This window comes from Lacerta agilis, chromosome 12 (assembly GCF_009819535.1).
Source record: "Lacerta agilis isolate rLacAgi1 chromosome 12, rLacAgi1.pri, whole genome shotgun sequence".
NCBI classification, from domain to species: domain Eukaryota; kingdom Metazoa; phylum Chordata; class Lepidosauria; order Squamata; family Lacertidae; genus Lacerta; species Lacerta agilis.
The window spans coordinates 50,204,303-50,224,593 of record NC_046323.1 but is presented as its reverse complement, the minus strand read 5'-3'; the positions used below and the strand labels follow the sequence as shown (position 1 = coordinate 50,224,593).

Genomic DNA, 20,291 nt, shown 5'->3' with positions numbered 1-20,291 from the left:
GGGTTGGGAACAGTAAGTGCTCCACTGAACTGAAATTTCAGCCTTCACGACATAGGAAAACAGCCAAGTGAACAGGTATTTTGGTGGAGGAGGGTCAAGATATTAACCGATATGCATGGAATTTCATATATAGCTATATAATCCCTAGTATGGTAAGATAAGACCTTTGGAGCAGGCATTTTTTTTAAAAAAAGTTTATTATGAACCACCCTAGAAGAGCAGTAATTGTTCCTTGATAATTTGCCACCCCCTCCATTATGGAACATGGGGAGGCCCGCCCCCTACGCCCCCCCTTGCTACCACAAACCTCTCTTATAAGATGTCCTGGCAGAAGGGAACAGCTCATGCACTGGGCTTTCAATGCATCTGCCAGCTCAGCTGATCTCTCCCAGTTGGCCACTGTGAGAACAATGGGCCATTGTCCTGATCCAGCAGGACTCTTCTAATGCTTTTAAGGGTGGATGGCGAATAATGGATTGAAGATGAATCCTGACAAGTATTGTTTTGGGGGGACAGGATGCGAGTGGGTGTGGAGGACTCCCTGGTCCTGAATGGGGTAACTGTGCCCCTGAAGGACCAGGTGCACAGCCTGAGAGTCATTTTGGACTCACAGCTGTCCATGGAGGCGCAGGTCAATTCTGTGTCCAGGGCAGCTGTCTACCAGCTCCATCTGGTACGCAGGATGAGACCCTCCCTGCCTGCGGACTGTCTCGCCAGAGTGGTGCATGCTCTGGTTATCTCCCACTTGGACTACTGCAATGCGCTCTACGTGGGGCTACCTTTGAAGGTGACTTGGAAACTACAACTAATCCAGAATGTAGCAGCTAGACTGGTGACTGGGATTTTTTTTTAAAATCAAAATGTAAGTCCCAGTACCTAATTCTCTTTTACAAAAACAAAAACAGAAAGCACTGGCGAGTGGCCATTGACAGCCTCACACTCCATAAATTTATCCAATCCTTTAAAACCACCCAAGTTGGTGGCCATCTCTACATCTTGTGGCAATGAGTCCCGTAGTTTAAAGAAGTGCTGTGTAGGGGAGTCCTTTGTTTTGCCTGTTAAGCTTCACTGGATGACGTCACCAGTCTCCTGATCCACTTTCTTTGTCCATATGCTTGTACACGTCTATTGAACCCTCCTTTGCCCCACTTTTCTTTCGCCCAAACCACAACACCCCAAACATTGCCAACCTTTCCTCATAGCGAAGTTGTTCTGCCCCTCTGGTCATTTTCTGCATGCAAAGTGACAGCGGTCTCTGTTATTGATTGACTGGCAACATTTATATTGCGCCTTTTCCTCCAACGATCAATCAATTTATTTATTGCATTAGCCATATGGCCGGAGAGATTTCACTTTCTTGGGATCCATGATCACTGCAGATGGTGACAGCAGTCACGAAATTAGAAGACGCCTGCTTCTTGGGAGAAAAGCAATGACAAACCTAGACAGCATCTTAAAAAGCAAAGACATCACCTTGCCGACAAAGGTCCGTATAGTTAAAGCTATGGTTTTCCCCGTAGTAATGTACGGAAGTGAGAGCTGGACCATCAAGAAGGCTGATCGCCGAAGAATTGATGCTTTTGAATTATGGTGCTGGAGGAGACTCTTGAGAGTCCCATGGACTGCAAGAAGATCAAACCTATCCATTCTCAAAGAAATCAGCCCTGAGTGCTCACTAGAAGGACAGATCCTGAAGTTGAGGCTCCAGTACTTTGGCCACCTCATGAGAAGAGAAGACTCCCTAGAAAAGACCCTGATGTTGGGAAAGATGGAGGGCACAAGGAGAAGGGGACGACAGAGGATGAGATGGTTGGACAGTGTTCTCAAAGCTACTAACATGAGTTTGGCCAAACTGCGAGAGGCAGTGAAGGATAGGCGTGCCTGGCGTGCTCTGGTCCATGGGGTCACGAAGAGTCGGACACGACTGAACGACTGAACAACAACAACAACAACAACAACAGATACAGTTAAAACATTGGAGGTAAAATCGTGCTGGAAAATACAAGGTAATTCTCCTGGTATGGGCTCTTGCTACGATGGATGGCCCAATTCCATTCTCAGTTGGGCCGCCATTGTCCCATTAGGGAGGCCCAAGATCTTTCTTGCCAAAAGGTTTTCCAAGGACTTCCTCCAAGGAGCTCAAGATGCTACACTGTTCCCCCCCTCATTTTAATCCCCACATCAACCCTGCGAAGTAGGTCAGGCTGTGAGGCAGTGACTGGCTGAAGGTCACCCAGTGAGTTGAATGCCCCAAGTGGGCATTCAAACCTTGCGTCTCCCAGGTCCTAGTCCGACGCTCTAACCACTACACCACCGCTGCCTCCCATTACTAACTTGGCTATTCAGAACCAACAAGGCAGGAAAACATTGCTACCAACCTGAAGGCTTTGAGACAGCACAAATCTAGGCAACAGTTTCGCAAACCCTCACCCAAGTTTCCAATCAATATTTGAGCATGCAGTGATCCATCACAGGACACCAGTAATAACCCGACACATACAGGTTTGTTCCTTGTAATACATAATAAATAGCTCTCTTGCTTGGGACCAGCTCACCCGGCTATCGATTGCTTCCGAGATCAAGGAGGCGGCGGCTGGATGTGCTCATAGCTGGGGAAGTTTTGGCAAGCAGAACAGGAACAAGACTGTGGTCCAGATGATGCTCAGAAACTCAACTGCTTGCCGCTGTTCAAGCAAAGCGTGTGTGTGTGTGTAAGGCAACATCTCCAAGCCAAAATCGCAAGCTTTTGTTTCTCAAAAGTCAAATATTTTCGTTGGGCCGAGGACCAGCACATCCATCAGGTTGCATAACAAGGACGCAGGAATGTTTCCGTGAAGTGGCTGTTGCAACAACTGCTTCCCCTTCTGAAGAGACAAGTGTCAGGTTTGGATCCAAGGGGGAAAATGCAAAATGATGAAATACAAAACAGAGCAGGCTTTGCCAACTGGTGCCCTCCAAATATTGAGTGCCGCACTTCCCCTGCTGGCTCAGGCATTGGTCAAGGATGGTGGATGTTGGAGTCCAGTAACATCACCAGGTTGTTGAAGGAAGAAGAAGAAGAAGAAGAAGAAGAAGAGTTTGGATTTGATATCCCGCTTTTCACTACCCGAAGGAGTCTCAAAGCGGCTAACATTCTCCTTTCCCTTCCTCCCCCACAACAAACACTCTGTGAGGTGAGTAGGGCTGAGAGACTTCAGAGAAGTGTGACTAGCCCAAGGTCACCCAGCAGCTGCATGTGGAGGAGAGGAGATGCGAACCCGGTTCCCTAGATTACAAGTCTACCGCTCTTAACCACTACACCACACTGGATTATTATTATTATTATGAGATTCCTGCATCGCAGGGGGTTCGACTAAATGACCCTTGGGTCCCTTCCAACTCTAAGATTCTATGATGATGATGATGGGTTCATTAAATTTGTATACTTCCCTGTACTTGCAGATCTCAGAGCGGTTACAACATAAAAACACAATATAAAAACACAAAATACATAATAAAAAGAAGAACAAGAAAAGCCCAATAATCCTGCCCCAACACCTTTTCTAAGGGCATTGCATGTCAATCAGCCAGATGTCTGGGTAAAGAGGAATGTTTTTGCCAGGCGCCCAAGGGTTTATAATGAAGTCACCAGCCAAACCTACTTAGGGAGAGCATTCCACAAATGGGGAGCCACTGCAGAGAAGGCCTGCTCTCGTGTTGCCAGCCCCCAGACCACCGATGCCTTTTTAAATGCCTTTTTGTGGTTTTGCTGTATGGTTTCATGTTTTTATTGCTGTAAACCACTTTGGTAGATTTTTATTCCAAATGATATATATTTTTTATCAGAGACCTCACCTTGCCAACAACCAGTAGTGATGTATGGAAGTGAGAGCTGGACCATAAAAAAGGCTGATAGGCGAAGAATGGTTGCTTTTGAATTATGGTGCTGGAGGAGACTCTTGAGAGTCCCATGGACTGCAAGAAGATCAAACCTATCCATTCTGAAGGAAATCAGCCCTGAGTGCTCATTGGAAGGACAGATCCTGAAGCTGAGGCTCCAATACTTTGGCCAGCTCATGAGAAGAGGAGACTCCCTGGAAAAGACCCTGATGTTGGGAAAGATGGAGGGCACAAGGAGAAGGGGGCGACAGAGGATGAGATGGTTGGACAGTGTTCTCGAAGCTACCAACATGAGTCTGACCAAACTGCGGGAGGCAGTGGAAGACAGGAGTGCCTGGCGTGCTCTGGTCCATGGGGTCACGAAGAGTTGGACACGACCAAACGACTAAACAACAACAAATATTTTTTTATTGCATGCAAATATTTTTACAAATAAATAATAAATCTCCCCGGTTGCAGACAGGACATCTCTGCCAGGCCCACCGAGAGATGTGAGGGATTGAACCTGTGACCTTCTGCATCCAAGGCAGAAGCTCTTTCATCAAGCTGTGGGCCTCTATATGCCATTGTGCATGTTGCTAGCCGAACCCAAGTATTTATTACTAACACTCCAGCCAGCCTGCATTAAAGTCGCTGCTTCGTTGTAGCAACCAGGTTTCCCCAAGTGACAAATGAGGTGTGCACCTCCAAATATGGCCCCCAAGGCCTTCCTATCTGGCCCCCAGGACTCTAATAGAGCAACATCCCCTTATCCCTAAGCCATGTCCATCACTGGCCCTGATGTCCTTGCTTGCCTGGATGGAAGATGGAGACAGGTGTGTGTTTGCATCTATACAGCTCTAACCTTTGCCCATGAGGAAATATGGACCTCGTTCTGAAGAAAGTTTCCTCTATCTGAGCCAGGGTAAACACCCTACAAAAGAAATAAGACAAAGAGTGTGAGAAGGGGCCCAGGGATAGCAAGTGAAATGACTCCAACTCATCGCTGTTAATCACAGCAACAATTGCATCCTTGTGTTTATTGTGACAGTTGTTAGGAGAGCTAATCCTGAGCATATTTGCATACTATTTTCTAAAGATGTGGTGGGAGAGAGGAGAGGAAGCTGTTCCAAATAATTTAAAATGTCTCTTCCTTCACAGCACAAGGTGATTTGCTGCTAAAAGGCTGCTTAATCCCAGAAGATAGAGGACAGCTGTTTTCCTCTCCAGCTACAAGTCAAACAAACTCTTTGGCTTGCATGCCTCTGCCTTTGCGGCTGAGAGACAAAAAGTGTTCCCGCTGCAAACAAAATGTCATGTGTTTCTGGAACTAGGTTGCAAACCCGAAGCTAAACAAAGCAACTAGGTGGAAAACAGGGAAGGAAGTGAGATCTGTTTTGCTAAGTTTGCTCGTCAGGGAGAACTGGTAACAGCCAAACAAAATCACAGTCGGGGCCTGTCATGTATAGATCAGTGCTTAAAATCGTGTCAGACATTTTGCTATATATTATGCTCTCTGCTGATATTGTGGGAAATTTTGCATTCAAACCTAACAATGCACGTCTATGCTAAGTTAATAAAAGAAGGGGTTAAGGACCAGGCAGCTGTAAATTGCTGTGACTTGTTAGAGAAGGCTTGGTTAGGTCATGCACCCCTAACCTTTTGTGAGGAAGTAAGTAAGGGTTGTTTCCTGTCCCCCCATCTTCTCTTTGAACCATGTAACGGAGCAGACATCTCAGATTGTATGTTTGAGACCAACGTCCGTATTTTGTAACCAATAATAACTTGCCTGTGTTGTTTCTGCTGCACTGTTGAATAATACATGAGTGAGACCTCTGATTCCTGTAAGTAAAGCATTTAAATTTACTTAAGGTTATGGTCTATTTACTCCGAGAGGGGTAGAGCCGGGGAAGCACAATTGCGAGTACTTAATACCAGGACAGGAAAAGGTCTGACAACTTGTGTTTTACCGTGCTTTGCAAACACTGCACGTACTTCTGTATAAAACTCTTTTGGGGGCTCTTTTGGCTAGGGAGTGACCCAAACCCCATGTACTTTCTGAATTCAGGCAGTCTGCCGTTCTTTTCTTTTGCAGTTTCCCCACTCCAGGACTCAGGATTAACTGGTATCCCCCAGTTAATTTCCAACAGGTGTAACTACAGGTAACTCACATCTTTTGCTTATTATCCTTACGTGATCGCAGCTATGCACGTGTGTATGTGATGGGGGAGGGACGCGGGTGGCACTGTGGGTTAAACCACAGAGCCTAGGGCTTGCTGATCAGAAGGTCGCCGGTTCGAATCCCCGCAACGGGGTGAGCTCCCGTTGCTCGGTCCCAGCTCTTGCCCACCTAGCAGTTCGAAAGCACGTCAAAGTTCAAGTAGATAAATAGGTACTGCTCTGGCGGGAAGGTAAACGGCGTTTCCGTGCGCTGCTCTGGTTTGCCAGAAGCGGCTTAGTCCTGCTGGCCACATGACCTGGAAGCTGTACACCGGCTCCCTCGGCCTATAGAGCAAGATGAGCGCTGCAACCCCAGAGTCGGACACGACTGGACCTAATGGCCAGGGGTCCCTTTACCTTTACCTTTTATGTGATGGGGGATAAATAAATAAATGTGGAGCAGAGGGAACCCACCATTCACCACTTCCCATTTCTTTATCCCCTCCCCTGCACAGAGCTGTGATCACAGGCTTACTTGGCTCTGGGAAGGCTGTGTGAGGGCTTAGTGCAGGCATCCCCAAACTTGGCCCTCCAGATGTTTTGGGACTACATTTCCCATCACCCCTGACCACTGGTCCTGTTAGCTAGGGATGATGGGAGTTGTAGTCCCAAAACATCTGGAGAACCGAGTATGGGGATGCCTGGCTTAGTGCCTCACTTACTGGACTTTGTGAAGGTGGAAGAAGGGCTCTGGGATGCTGCCTTCCCAAAGCCAGGCAAGCAGACCTCCACCTTGTGTTGGGGAGTGATGGGGGGCGTTTCCTGCCCTCATGAATCAATCAATCAATCAATCAATTTATTGCATTAGCCATATGGCCATAGCACATAGTAAAAGACCAGGCAGTGGCCTGGCATGATTATACAAAGAATATAACAGAAAAAGTTAAAACATTGGAGATAAAATCGTACAGGATAATACAAATAAAATAAAGAGCAATAGCAGGGCATGACGACAGTGTCAGGAAGATACATAAGACTAAGGCTAAGGGAAGTTAGCCAAAAAGATGAGTTTCAGGGCCTGTAATATGTAGATGGCCACTCCACGTGAAATCAAGGGGTTGGCATCCGCCAGTAAGTATTTCATGCGGTCAACGTCCCTGGCAATAGTCGGCGGGATTAGAGGGAGAAGCCTAGGTCTTATTGAGGCATATAGTGGGCAGTAGAGGAAGAAGTGGATAAAGTCCTCTATCTTTCCTTTGTTGCCTGGGCAGAGTCGAAGATCCAGAGGAGTATTGGAAAATACACCCTGTAAGAATGCTGTGGGGATGGCATGAAATCGAGCCAGTGTAAAGGCCCTTCTTAGCGCGGGATTTATCAGATCACTCAAATAGTGGGCCAGAGATCTAACTGCCCTCACACGAGGGAACCACATGGAGAGTCTGGCCGCATTCGATAGTTCTTGATCGAGGGCAGCATCCCTAGCAAGAATCCAGTCGCGAATTTATGAATTTTTGCATTTTTGTGTGAACCCTGGAATCAAACCCTCCTATAAGATGAAAGTTACCTGCATAGTGAAGGCTCTGTATCCTCAACATCTGACTCCAAATACAGTGGTACCTCGGGTTACGGATGCTTCAGGTTACAGACTCCACTAACCCAGAAGTAGTACCTCGGGTTAAGAAGTTTGCTTCAGAATGAGAACAGAAATCGTGCGGTGGCAGCAGCAGGAGGCCCCATTAGCTAAAGTGGTACCTCAGGTTAAGAACAGTTTCAGGTTAAGAACAGACCTCCAGAACGAATTAAGTTCTTAACCCCCAAGGTACCACTGTATAGAAACTTTTATTTAATAGCTTCCTTCCTTCCTTCCTTTAAAAGTTCTAGGTCCTGGAAATGGCATTTCTGAACTTCAAATGCAACTTCCACAAAAGTTTCAAAGATTAATCTTTTGGTTCCCCAGCAGGCGGTTTTGTCGTCATCCAGACTGAAAGGGCGAGTATTTACCCTCTCAGAGGAAGCGAAAGGATGCATTAATTAATTTCTTATCTCGCTGCACTACAAGCTGAAGAATAGAACAGATGCCACATTTGAAAACTCATTAACCTTTCTTGACAGATTTTATTATTATTATTATTTTAACATTTTTCTGTGCTTCGCTAAATCTCCCCTCCTGAAAGGCACCACGTGGTGCGTTTTCAACAAAGACTGACAGAAAGGAAATCACAACAAAGCAATCTTTGCTGGGATCTCCAAGACAAGACTCTTTCAAGAATACATTTCTGCAAATCATTGTCTGAAGTAAATGATCAAATGTTTTGGATTTATACACATCCGTTGTGTGTTACAGCTTGGGGAGACAGAGCCTCTCTCATGAGCTACAGTGAATAAAGTTTGATGAAGATGTCATGCCAGAGTGTGACAGCTATAAACCTTGAAAGAGTTTTTTGAAATTTAATAACAAAAAAGATACAGATAGTAGAATAATATGGGACACCAGTAAAAATAAAATATTGGAAGAATTAAAAAGAAAAGAAAAGAAATTGAATAAGAATCCAAAAAACATTAATTTGAGAAAAGAAATTAATTTATTAAAATCGGAATATAAAATAAAAATTGAACAGGGAATTGATTGGAATTTGAGAATTTGGAAACAGAATAACTTTGAGTTTGCTAACAAACCTGGTAAATACCTGGCATGGCAGCTAAAGTAAAGAAAAAAAGAAAAATTGATAAATAGATTAAGAATAGGAGAAAGAATGGTAGATAATCCCAAGATAATAATGCAGAAATTTGTAAAATATTATGAAGAATTATATAAGAATAAAGAAGAAAACAAAGATGAAATAGAACAATTTTTTTAAAAAACACCAATTGGTAAGTAACACAATAGGAAAGATAAAAGAATTAGATATGCCAATAACATTATAAGAAATTAGAAATGCAATGGAAAAAACCAAACCAGGAAAAACACCTGGCCCTGATGGACTGCCAGTAGAAAATTATAAAAAAATTGGAAGAAGTACTGGCAATCCCATTGTAAGAAATAATGAATCAAATCCTCGAAAAAGGGAAAATCCTGGATTCTTGGATGGAAGCTTACGTCATGTTAATACCTAAAGCAGATGGAGATCTTGAGCTAATGCCTAACTATAGACCAATATCCTTATTAAATAGTGACTATAAACTGTTTGCTGGAATAATTGCAAACAGATTAAAAGAGGTGATTAAAGAAATAATACATCCCAACCAAGCAGGTTTTTTTTTTAACCAGAGAGACAAATATCGAGTAATACAAGGAATATTGTGGATATTTTGGAATATTTAGAATTTAAGACTGATAAAAAGGCAGCACTCCTGCTGCTGGATGCAGAAAAGGCATTCGATAATGTCTCCTGGCACTTTTTGAAAAAAAGAAAGAAATTGAAATAATGGGAATAAGAGGAAGAATGGGAAAAGCTATAGAAGCAATTTACCACCATCAAAAAGCAAGGTTAATAACAAACGGAAATTTGATGGAAAGTTTTCCAATTACAAAGGGGACATGGCAGGGTTGACCCTTATCACCCTTGCTATTTATATTACTTCTGGAAATCCTTTTGCAAAACCTCAGAAAGGAAGATATAAAAAGGAATTGTAACTGGAAAAAAATCTTATAAAGTTAGAGCATTTGCGGATGATTTAATAATAACAACACAAGACCCAAAAGAAAGCCTTCCAGTGGCATTAGAACTAATTAAGATATATGGAAAAGTGGCGGGCCTAAAGGTAAACTACCAAAAAACTAAGCTATTAACTAAAAATTTAAATACAGAGGAGAATAATGAACTCCACCAGCTGACGGGTTTAGAGATTAAGAACAAGGGATCTGGGTATCAACAAAGGGTATTAACTTTGTTGTTGTTGTTCAGTCGTTCAGTCGTGTCCGACTCTTCGTGACCCCATGGACCAGAGCACGCCAGGCACGCCTATCCTCCACTGCCTCCCGCAGTTTGGCCAAACTCATGCCAGTCGCTTCGAGAACACTGTCCAACCATCTCATCCTCTGTCGTCCCCTTCTCCTTGTGCCCTCCATCTTTCCCAACATCAGGGTCTTTTCCAGGGAGTCTTCTCTTCTCATGAGGTGGCCAAAGTACTGGAGCCTCAACTTCAGGATCTGTCCTTCTAGTGAGCATTCAGGGCTGATTTCTTTGAGAATGGATAGGTTTGATCTTCTTGCAGTCCATGGGACTCTCAAGAGTCTCCTCCAGCACCATAATTCAAAAGCATCAATTCTTCGGCGAACAGCCTTCTTTATGGTCCAGCTCTCTTGATGGTATTAACTTATATGAACACAATTATGTCAAAGCATGGAAGGAGGTTAAGGAAAATATGGAAACTTGGACTAAGCTACACCTCTCTCTATGGGGCAGAATCTCGGTGGTTAAGATGAACATACTCCCCAAAATGATTTTCCTATTTCAAACTATACTGATATTGGGGGGAGTGGGAATATGAAATGTTTCCAAGAGTGGAAGAAAGATATGGAGAAATTCATATGGAATGGAAAAAGACCGAGACTAAAACACCAACTGTTAATAGATTAAAAAGAGAGAGGAGGCTTTGCACTCCCCGACCTTGAGTTATATCATGCAGCTGCAGGAAGAAGAAGAAGAAGAGGAAGAAGAAGAAGAAGAGGAAGAAGAAGAAGAGGAAGAAGAGTTTGGATTTGATATTCCACTTTATACCCAAAGGAGTCTCAAAGCGGCTAACATTCTCCTTTCCCTTCCTCCCCCACAACAAACACCCTGTGAGGTGAGTGGGGCTGAGAGACTTCAGAGAAGTGTGACTAGCCCAAGGTCACCCAGCAGCTGCATGTGGAGGAGGGGAGACGCGAACGCGGTTCACCAGATTACGAGTCTACCACTCTTAACCACTACACCACACTGGCTCTAGGCAAGGGATTGAAAATGGAACTGTAATGTTATTCAGTCTTTCTGGTCTAAGGTTTCCATTGAAAAGGGTTCAATCTACAATGTGATGGCTAGCATTTCTCCTGCACTTGCATTATTGGTGATTTGGGATTATCCTAACCAAAAGATGACTGATAAAGATCTTTTAGCCTTCTTGCACTGTTAGAGATAGTCAGATGCCAGAAATCAGCAGAAGGTTTGAATACTGAATCATGGCATGCTCAAGGCTGGAGAGTAGCATTAGTTGGAAAGCTAACATGTCAGCTCAGAGCAGCCCAAGGAAAATCTAATCCTTTCTCTTTTTATAATAATTGGCAACTGTTTATCGAATACACGAGGTAACAAGACCAAGGAAGAAAACCACCGAGTACGCATCTTGGAATAAAGCAATGGCCATTTATTGATATTTGCAGGAGGATGGCTCAGTCATAGCTGTCAAGTTTCGGATTTGAAAATAAGGGATCAGCAGTCTCACCTATCCCGGGGACAGTCACATGTCAGTGGTGGGCGGAGCCAGAAGCAAAAGTGGGCGGAGCAGCAATGTAAACTCCAAGCGGGCTCGGGCTCGGAGCGGAGCAAAGAGGAGGGCAGCCATGTGCTCTGCACGATAGAGCCCCATCATCTTCTTGTCTGATCCCATCAAAACAGGACAGGAAGCAGCAGCTGCTCAAAGGCAGCCAGGCTCCGCCCGCCAACTAACCCTATTGGCCGTCTGAGGGGCTTGGCGGCAGCGGATAGGGGCTGATGCAGAGGGAGGAATACACCCCCCTGTAAGCACGGGAAACGGCTCCCACTTGCTTTGAGGGCTGAGGCTTTTCTCTCCAAGTAGGCAAGGTTTTCCCACCCAGTCCCTGGCCAGCAGGGGAGGAGCTGCTTCCATTAAAAACAGGAAATTTAAGGAAAATAAAAAATAAGGGAGAGCAGTGGGAAACTGCTTGAAATAAGGGAGAACCCCGGGGGAAACGGGATACTTGACAGGGGCCTGGGTTCAAGGTCCACATTGGGAAAAAGATCCCTGCATTGCAGGGGGTTGGACTAGAGGACCCTTGGGGATCCTTTCCAGCTCTACAGTTCTATGATTCTATGATTCAGTGGTGAGTGGGAATCTGTTGGATCCTTCCTGACGGCTCGTGCCCTTGAACACTGGCAATGTCCCTGCTTGACAACTCTATTCCGCAACACTGTCATAAAACATCCTTGGCAGCTCTCCATCCCCTTAATGTTTTAATGACAAAATCCCAAGCCTTCAGAACCAGCCATTTCTACCGCCTCACTACTGTAGGAGCAGTGCTGAGAAGCTACGGCAGTGGACCCCATTAGGAAAACGAAACTGTGCTCCCTTTGCGACTCACCCCACCTCACGCCCCCAATTCCTTTCACTTCTCCTGAGCTGCACTGATCGCCTTGATTGGTCTAATATTCACCCCTAGAGGTTTTTCTTCATCCAATTTGTTAAAGCAATCAGGGCCACTGAGGCTTTCAAAGAACCGGACCAGGTTGCCCGAGACCCCAGTCGCTATCTGATCCGCTCTCTCCTCCACTTTGCTTCTCTGTGCCATGCTGGGTGGTTTTGTGCTTGTGGAAAGATGCAGAGCTGGGGAACGCTTTGCCTGAGCAGCCAGCAGCCCAGCAAATGAGCCAGAACAGATTGAAAAAGCATGTTTCGATGTGTGTGTGTATTAACAGAATGAGTGATTAGGAAGGAAATTGATTAGCTAAAATGAGATAATCAGATTACACCCATGTGGATGAGTAGCTGCCATATTGTTTATCTGGCTATGATATGCGCCCCCCCCCAATAACGCTATTCTAGGCTGCATCAACAGGAGTATAGCAGGAAGTAACAATACTGCTCTCTTCTGCCAGTATTTGGAGTACTGTGTCCAGTTCTGGTCACCACAGTTCAAGAAGGGGTATTGACAAGCTGGAACGGTGTGCAGAGGAGGGCAACCAAGGTCTCGAAACCAAGCCTTTTGTGGAATGGTTGAAGGAGTTGGGAATGCTTAACCTGGAAAAGAGAAGACTGAGAGGGAGATAGGGTAAAGGTAAAGGTAAAGGGACCCCTGACCATCAGGTCCAGTCATGTCCGACTCTGGGGTTGCGGTGCTCATCTCGCTTTATTGGCCGAGGGCATCGGCGTACAGCTTCCGAGTCATGTGGCCAGCATGAATAAGCCGCTTCTGGTGAACCAGAGCAGCGCACGGAAACGCCGTTTACCTTTCCACCGGAGCGGTACCTATTTATCTACTTGCACTTTGACGTGCTTTCAAACTGCTAGGTGGGCAGGAGCTGGGACCGAGCAACAGGAGCTCACCCCGCCGTGGGGATTCGAACCGCTGACCTTCTGATCAGCAAGCCCTAGGCTCTGTGGTTTAACCCACAGTGCCACCCATAGCTGTCTTCAAATATCCGAAGGGCAGTCACATGGAAGATGGAGCAAGCTTGTTTTCTGCTGCCCCTGGCCTCCCAGTTCACAGTCCAACACTCTAACCATTACACTATTTACCACTGGACTACAACTCCCAACATGCATGACCTGCTAAATAGGGCTGATGGGAACCGTAGTTCTTATAATGCTTTGAAAATACCATGTTGGCCTTCTCCGCTGCAGTCAGTATCTGAGGACAGAGGATGCCCACACATGCCAACACTACCATATTCTTTCAGAAATGCTTTTTTTTTAAAAAAAAACAAACCGTTTTCTCTAATACAGCAAATTTTAAAACGGCAGCTGAAAAAGCGTGTTCTCCTTCATGGAGAGCACGTGTTGCGGTGGGGGCTAGCAAGTCACCCCTCTGCTGCTGGTCGGGTTTGTATGGATGGCCACTACTGTGATTGGGCTCTGGCTGTCGTTGGGGAGATTCCTATGTTGCAACTTGTTGATGGACAGTCCAGAGCCTATAAATGACCCTGCACTCAGCGTCGGAGCCCTCCTGGCTTCGTGCATCGGATCGCCCGCCCTCCCGCCCTGTTATTAGGCCTCTGCGTTGACCTTGCTATGCCTGTCATGGGGTCGTCTGCGTTGGAGCAGGGGCCTGGTAGGAATTTTTTCCATTTGGCTGATTGGCTGGTGCCATTTGGTTTTCGCCTACTGCGTAGCAATTAGTCACAACTTGTAAGGTTGGCGGTTAGGCATTGGTTATAAATTGGTTTAGGAGGGGCAGAGTTGGCTGTGGTTGCCCCTCTTATGCTGCGAATGGGCAGGTTGGCTGTGGTTGCCCCTTCAAGGCTGCTGCTGCAAGGGGAATTCCGTTAAAGGAATCCAGGGGCTCACCATGCTTGTCCGTTTCCCCCGGTCGGGGGACAGGGCCCACACAAGAGCCCCTGGGAGCATTTGGGGAGAACGGACGCACATTCTCTCCCCAAAGCGTTTTCCCCTATACTGACTCCACAGGCGGGTGGATGTCAGTTCTGTCCCCAGAGGGACAGATAGTCTGAACCAATGCCTAAGCAACCACTCACTTATTTTGTATTCAATAAAGTTGTGGCCAAATTAATGCCAAAAACCTTAAACTTATATCTGGTGTGAAGTGTGTTTTACTTGAGGGGTGGTTTGGGGACCTCGACACGCAACCCCAGGAGCCGGCTTCCTTTTCAGCATGGGGAGCAGACTCTGCAGCTTTCCACGTCCTGATGAACTACATTTCCAGATTTTTGGCTGTGCTGACGGGTCAATGAGAGTTGGAATCCGAGAACATTTGAAGGAGCACAGATTCTGCAACTAGCACTCACTGTGAGGCACAGGCAACGAGTTTTCTTGGAGGGCAGTGACAACACCACCAAACTGCCGTGCCTAAACATTTTCGTCTGTCTTCGCCCTTAGCAATAAACTGGTTTCTGCAAGCCATCCATCGCAGCCAACTCTTCCTGCTTCATAGAAGGAAACAGCTTGTATATTTAGCGTCCAGAGGTAAAGGAATGATGGATGAGGCATTGGGGAGGTCTGGCCTTGAGCAATGACTAGTCAGCCGCCTAATCAAACATGTCCAAACAGATTAATCACCTTTAATCAATGCAAGTGATAAAATGGCTTCCAAATCCAATGTTCTTTTCAGTTTGTACTGATTATGTTTGACTCTTTCCTTCTTCTTCTTCTTCTTTTTTTTTTTTTTTTTAAAAAAAGACACCCTTCATTTCATTAGCCAAAGGCAACGAATTGCTTTTTAAACAATAACCGATATTCCCACCTGACAACAGGATGCAAGCGGCTGCAGCAGTTAATACACATATCTGCCTATAAAGCTGTTCTATTAGATTTGGGACTGCAAGGATTTTGTGTGCTCGCTGCCAAGGGGCATTGTACCTGCAAAGGACAGGCATGTTGGAGCTGACCGGAGATGGCCTGGATAGCAGGCCACATGGGGCTCTGCAGAAGGCTGAGGGAGGGCAGGACTCAAGGCAACGGATTCGAGTTACAAGGAAGGAGATTCCGACTCAACATTGGGAAGATCTTTCTGACAGTCAGAGCTGTTCGGCGGTGGATGGGACTCCCTAGGGTGGTGGTGGACTCTCCTTCCTCGGACGCTTTTAGCAGAGATTGGCTGGGCATCTTGTCAGGGATTCTTTATCTGAGAATCCAGCATCACAGGGGGTTGGACTAGATCCCTACCAACTCTACGCTTCTATGACTCTGTGAGGGGACGGCAGAAGTACAAGAGGGTTGTGTGCAGGGCCGTCTCGTCATAGGGGCTGGGTGGCGCGGTGCACCAGGGTGCCAGGCCCCCTAGGGGCACCCCCGCGAGCCCGCCGGCATACCAGGCGCCCCCTCCCCAACCCGCCCCCGCCCCCATGGGCGGGCGGGCGGGCGGGCGCTCGCGCCGGTGGGTGAGCTGCAAGCTGGCTGCCCTCCGCAGCCCCAGCTGGAGCACTGGGAAGGGCGCGCAAAGCCCCGCACCACTCCAGCGCCACACCCTCATCCCCCACTCGCCCACCTCCCTCCCGCGCTGGCCACCCTTCGGGGGATGAGGGGCGTGGCGCTGGAGCGGTGCGGGGCTTTGCGCGCCCTTCCCAGCGCTCCAGCTGGGGCTCCGGAGGGCGGCCGGCTTGCAGCGCCACGCCCCTCATCTCCTGCTCGACCACCCCCCCTCCCGAGGGGCGGCCAGCGCAGGAGGGAGGTGGGTGGAGAGGCGGCCCACCGGGGGCGCCGAGGAATCGTCGCGCCATGGTGGCCGATCCCTTTAAGACGGCCCTGGTTGTGTGCGTGGTACATGATGTGTTCTGATGCTCTACCACTGACCTGTAGCTGCTCTTCTAAAAACAGCATAATATTCCAGCCCTCATGACTTCCAAGCAAAGGGGCTGTTTTAAATAGGAACAAAGGAAACTTCCTTATACGAAGTCAGACTGTTGTTCTACTAGGTAGGTACTGTCTACACAGAGCGGATTTTTAAAGACAACTGACCCAATTTGCGGTTCCAATTTGACTGACATATGCAGAAAAGATTGCACACACACCTCTCGTTTTTGCAATTATATATATATATAGAGAGAGAGAGAGAGAGAGAAATGCACATTTTCTTGGGGAACTGTGTAAGATGTATTTGTGCCTTTGTGTGTGTGTATGTGTGTTTAATCTGCAGAAATCACAGCAGCTGACATGAGATGGAAACAGACTAGTCCACCCACCCCCAAAGTTGAGCATTTGCTTTGAACGCTGAATGACCTCGTTTGGATCCCTTCGCATGAGATCTTGATGAACCACTATAAGTCAGAGGAGATAACACTAGGCCGCAACAGCGTTCCTCAACCCTTGGGTCTCCAGGTGTTGGACTACAACTCCCATCATCCTGGACCACTGGGCTAAGATGGCTGTGGGTGATGGGAGATGTAGTCCAACACCTGGGGATCCAAGGTTGGAGACGTCTGGGCTAGGTGGACCAACAGCCAGCTTCAAGGAGATTCCTGGGTATGAACTTTTTTATAGTTGGAGGGAGAATTGCTCGTTCCCAATTCCCCCTTCCCAACTCTCTCCAGACACGACACAAGGGAAGACCAGATCTGGAGAGTGTTTTGGAAAGATATATTCCTAAGGCTGGCCTTTCAGGCTGCTAAATCCAGAAAGGTTATCTGCTTTCCCCCTGCAAGTGAAAAGAATCTCTGCACTAAAAGAAAGGGCGAACGCTTCCTGTCTGCTGATGCCAACCCACAGAGATGTTTGTTTACGCCGTTCAAACCTGCCCCATTCCTTAAGCCTCCTTTAAACAGAAAGAACTCGTTCGGCGACTCGGAAGGGAAGCATGGGGGAAGGCAAGTTAAACACACCTGCCTCAACAATTGGACCTGAAAAGTCCCCTCTGTCTGCGGAGCTCACACCTGGGCCCACCCTCTCCTGAACCTCCATCCTGGATTTCAAAACCGACTGAATCCCATGACACTGGTGCTGGGGCCGCGGCAGCCATTTTTAGCCAGAGGGACATTAAAGCCCCTCAAGGGGCTAGTTCTCAGTGAGGTGGCAAAGCTGTATCTGGGATGGGCAGCTTCAGACTGCAGTGGTGGGTGGCTCACATGACCAAATGCCTTCATAAAAAAAAAATCCCCTGTATGCAGAGTAGACAAGCCTGGCAGAGAGAATACAATAATTTCTTTCTGACATGCTTGTTTTCTATATTGTGGAGGATTTGTGTGTGACATCAACTGACCACCTCAGTTGGAACTAGGTGTTTTTGCAGTTTTCCTGTTCTTGGTCTGGCTTTTTAGCCTAATACAGTGGTACCTCGGGCTACATACGCTTCAGGTTACATACGCTTCAGGTTACAGACTCCGCTAACCCAGAAATAACACTTCAGGTTAATAACTTTGCTTCAGGATAAAAACAGAAATTGTGCTCTGGCGGCGCAGTGGGAGACCCCATTAGCTAAAGTGGTGCTTCAGGTTAAGAACAGTTTCAGGTTAAGAACGGACCTCCGGAACGAATTAAGTACTTAACCTGAGGTACCACTGTAATGCTATTGCAGGTTTGGGCAGGAGAGAGTTAATAGACCAGAAGAATTGCTTAAAATTGGTCAAACTACTGCCTAGCCTTTGGTCAGATGCATCCTTTTGTTAGTGAAGCTATAGGTGATGAGTTTCCATGGAAACTAACTGCTAGACCTCCTCTTTAAGTCTTCTGAAAGCAGACAACAGATTGCTGTTTGAGTGAGACTAAGATGCTGTGGTCTAAACCACTGAGCCTAGGGCTTGTGGACCTTTCAGAAGGTCCGTGGTTGGAATCCCCACGACCGGGTGAGCTCCCATTGTTCGTTCCCAGCTCCTGCCCACCTAGCAGTTCAAAAGCACATCAAAGTGCAAGTAGATAAATAGGTACCGCTCCGGCGGGAAGGTAAACGGCGTTTCTGGGTGCTGCTCTGGTTCGCCAGAAGCGGCTTAGTCATGCTGGCCACATGACCCGGAAGCTGTCTGCGGACAAACACTGGCTCCCTCGGCCTATAGAGCGAGATGAGCGCCACAACTCCAGAGTCATCTGTGACTGGACCTAATGGTCAGGGGTACCTTTACCTTTAAGACTCAGAAAACCTGAGTTTTCGACTAGCAATTTTTCAGAGTTCTGCCTCTCTCTCTAAAGGTCTGACATGGGCTTTGGGTGTCTGCTTAAGCTGCGCTTCTGCCGGCGTATTTGCAAATAAACCCAAATGGTTACAAAACACCACACTAAGCCTCCAGCGACCTCCTTCCAAAAGGAACCACACAGGGCTGTCGGAGGGGAAAAAATGAGGAAGGTGGGTGGTGGTGGTGGTGGGGGAGATCTGTTTATGCCACTTACAAACTCCTTGGAGAAAAAGTTGGGATAAAAATGTAACATTAAATCAATAAATAAACAAACCAGATTAAATCAATAAATAAACAAACCAGACTGAGCCGGAGAGGAGGCACAGAAAGCAGAAGGGTTGTTTAAAATTCTAAAACCCCAATTCTTACCTAAAGTTTGGTTATCAAAGTCTGAGCGCTCAAAACATTTGTCCCGCTCGGATTCAATGAGCAGCATGATGGAACATTCGGAAGACATGCTGGACACCTGCAGGGAGGCCAAAGAGAAAAAGAGATTTTTTTTTTAACCCCAATCCACGGATTGAGTCTGTTTGTTTAAAATGAGCTGTCCTTCCATTAAAAAATTCTCAGGGCAGCTACCGTCAGAAAAATAAAACTGTCACAATAAAAGTCCTGTGTTAAAACAGAAGGATCATATAAAAAGGACACACCGTACTGGAGCTGACCTTAACTGACCCAGCAACTTGGCCTAGACACAGGAACTGCTATGTTCACATGTTCACACATCCAGTTAACTTTTGCCCCACTCTTTCCAGGCACAGGCCTGCACTTAAAAGCTCTGTGTCTTGGGGTTCCCCACACCATAGCTTTCCCCGCAACCCCCCACTTTTTAAGCACTCAATCGGAGCAAATGTGAATTTGGGTTTTCAGCGGACGTTTGCTCCGAATGAGCTTTAAAGAGCATGTTATGATATACAATGAACTCAAAAAGATCTTTAAATTCTCCTTCCAAAAAAACAACCCTGAAGCCTTTTTGTTGGGCATTTTTTTTTTTGCAAATATATTTTTATTTTCAACTAATAAACAAAGCTTAACACACATTTGTCAGATATAATCTTTACATTAATGTCTAAACTCCGCTGAGTTTTCCGACTTCCCTCCTTCTCTACTTTGGTTTTCTTAAATTCCATCATTCATCCGCTTTCCCTTAAATCCCACATTCTCTTTACCACATCACAATACCATTATCTATGATCATTCTTTCTAATAAGTTGCAAGTACTTCTTTACACCTGTTAGTGATTTACAGAATTACAGACTTCTAAATATCTCAAAAATTTACTCCAGTCAGCTTGAACCTGTTGGTCTCTCTGGTTTCTTATCCTAGCAGTCAACCTCGCTAATTCCGAATATTCCAATAATTTCATTCTCCAATCTTCTACTGTTGGTAAATCTTTCAATTTCCAATTCTGTGCCAACAGGATTCTAGCCGCAGTGGTGGCACATAAGAAAAATCTTTGATCTTTCCCTTTAATTTCCTCACCCACCTTTTTGTTAGGCATTATCTCCACTGAAATAATAAAAAAAAACCCTTTAGAACCATCTTTATGTATGCAAATACGGTGGCTAGAATTTTAGTAGCAAAAAACTGGAAATGTGGCTCAATTCCTACAAAGCTTGACTGGCAGGTGAAGATGATAGAATACTTGGAACTAGCAAAAATGACTGGGGGAATAAGAGGAAACTCAAACCAGAAAGTGTGTAAAGAATGGATAACATTTAAAGAAGATCTAAAACAATATTGTGAAAATGCAAATCTCCTGACAGGTCTCGATTGAATCTT

General features: G+C 46.1%; 1 protein-coding gene across 1 annotated transcript in view; it reads right to left on the bottom strand.

The window, feature by feature from the left end:
• The window catches only part of VIPR1 (vasoactive intestinal peptide receptor 1), a 110,530-nt gene that overhangs the window by 55,831 nt on the left and 34,408 nt on the right, over positions 1-20,291 (bottom strand). Inside the window, exon 2 of the mRNA XM_033165998.1 lies at positions 18,879-18,975. Within this exon, the coding sequence (XP_033021889.1) occupies positions 18,879-18,975 (97 nt within the window). The remainder of the gene's footprint in view (positions 1-18,878; positions 18,976-20,291) is intronic.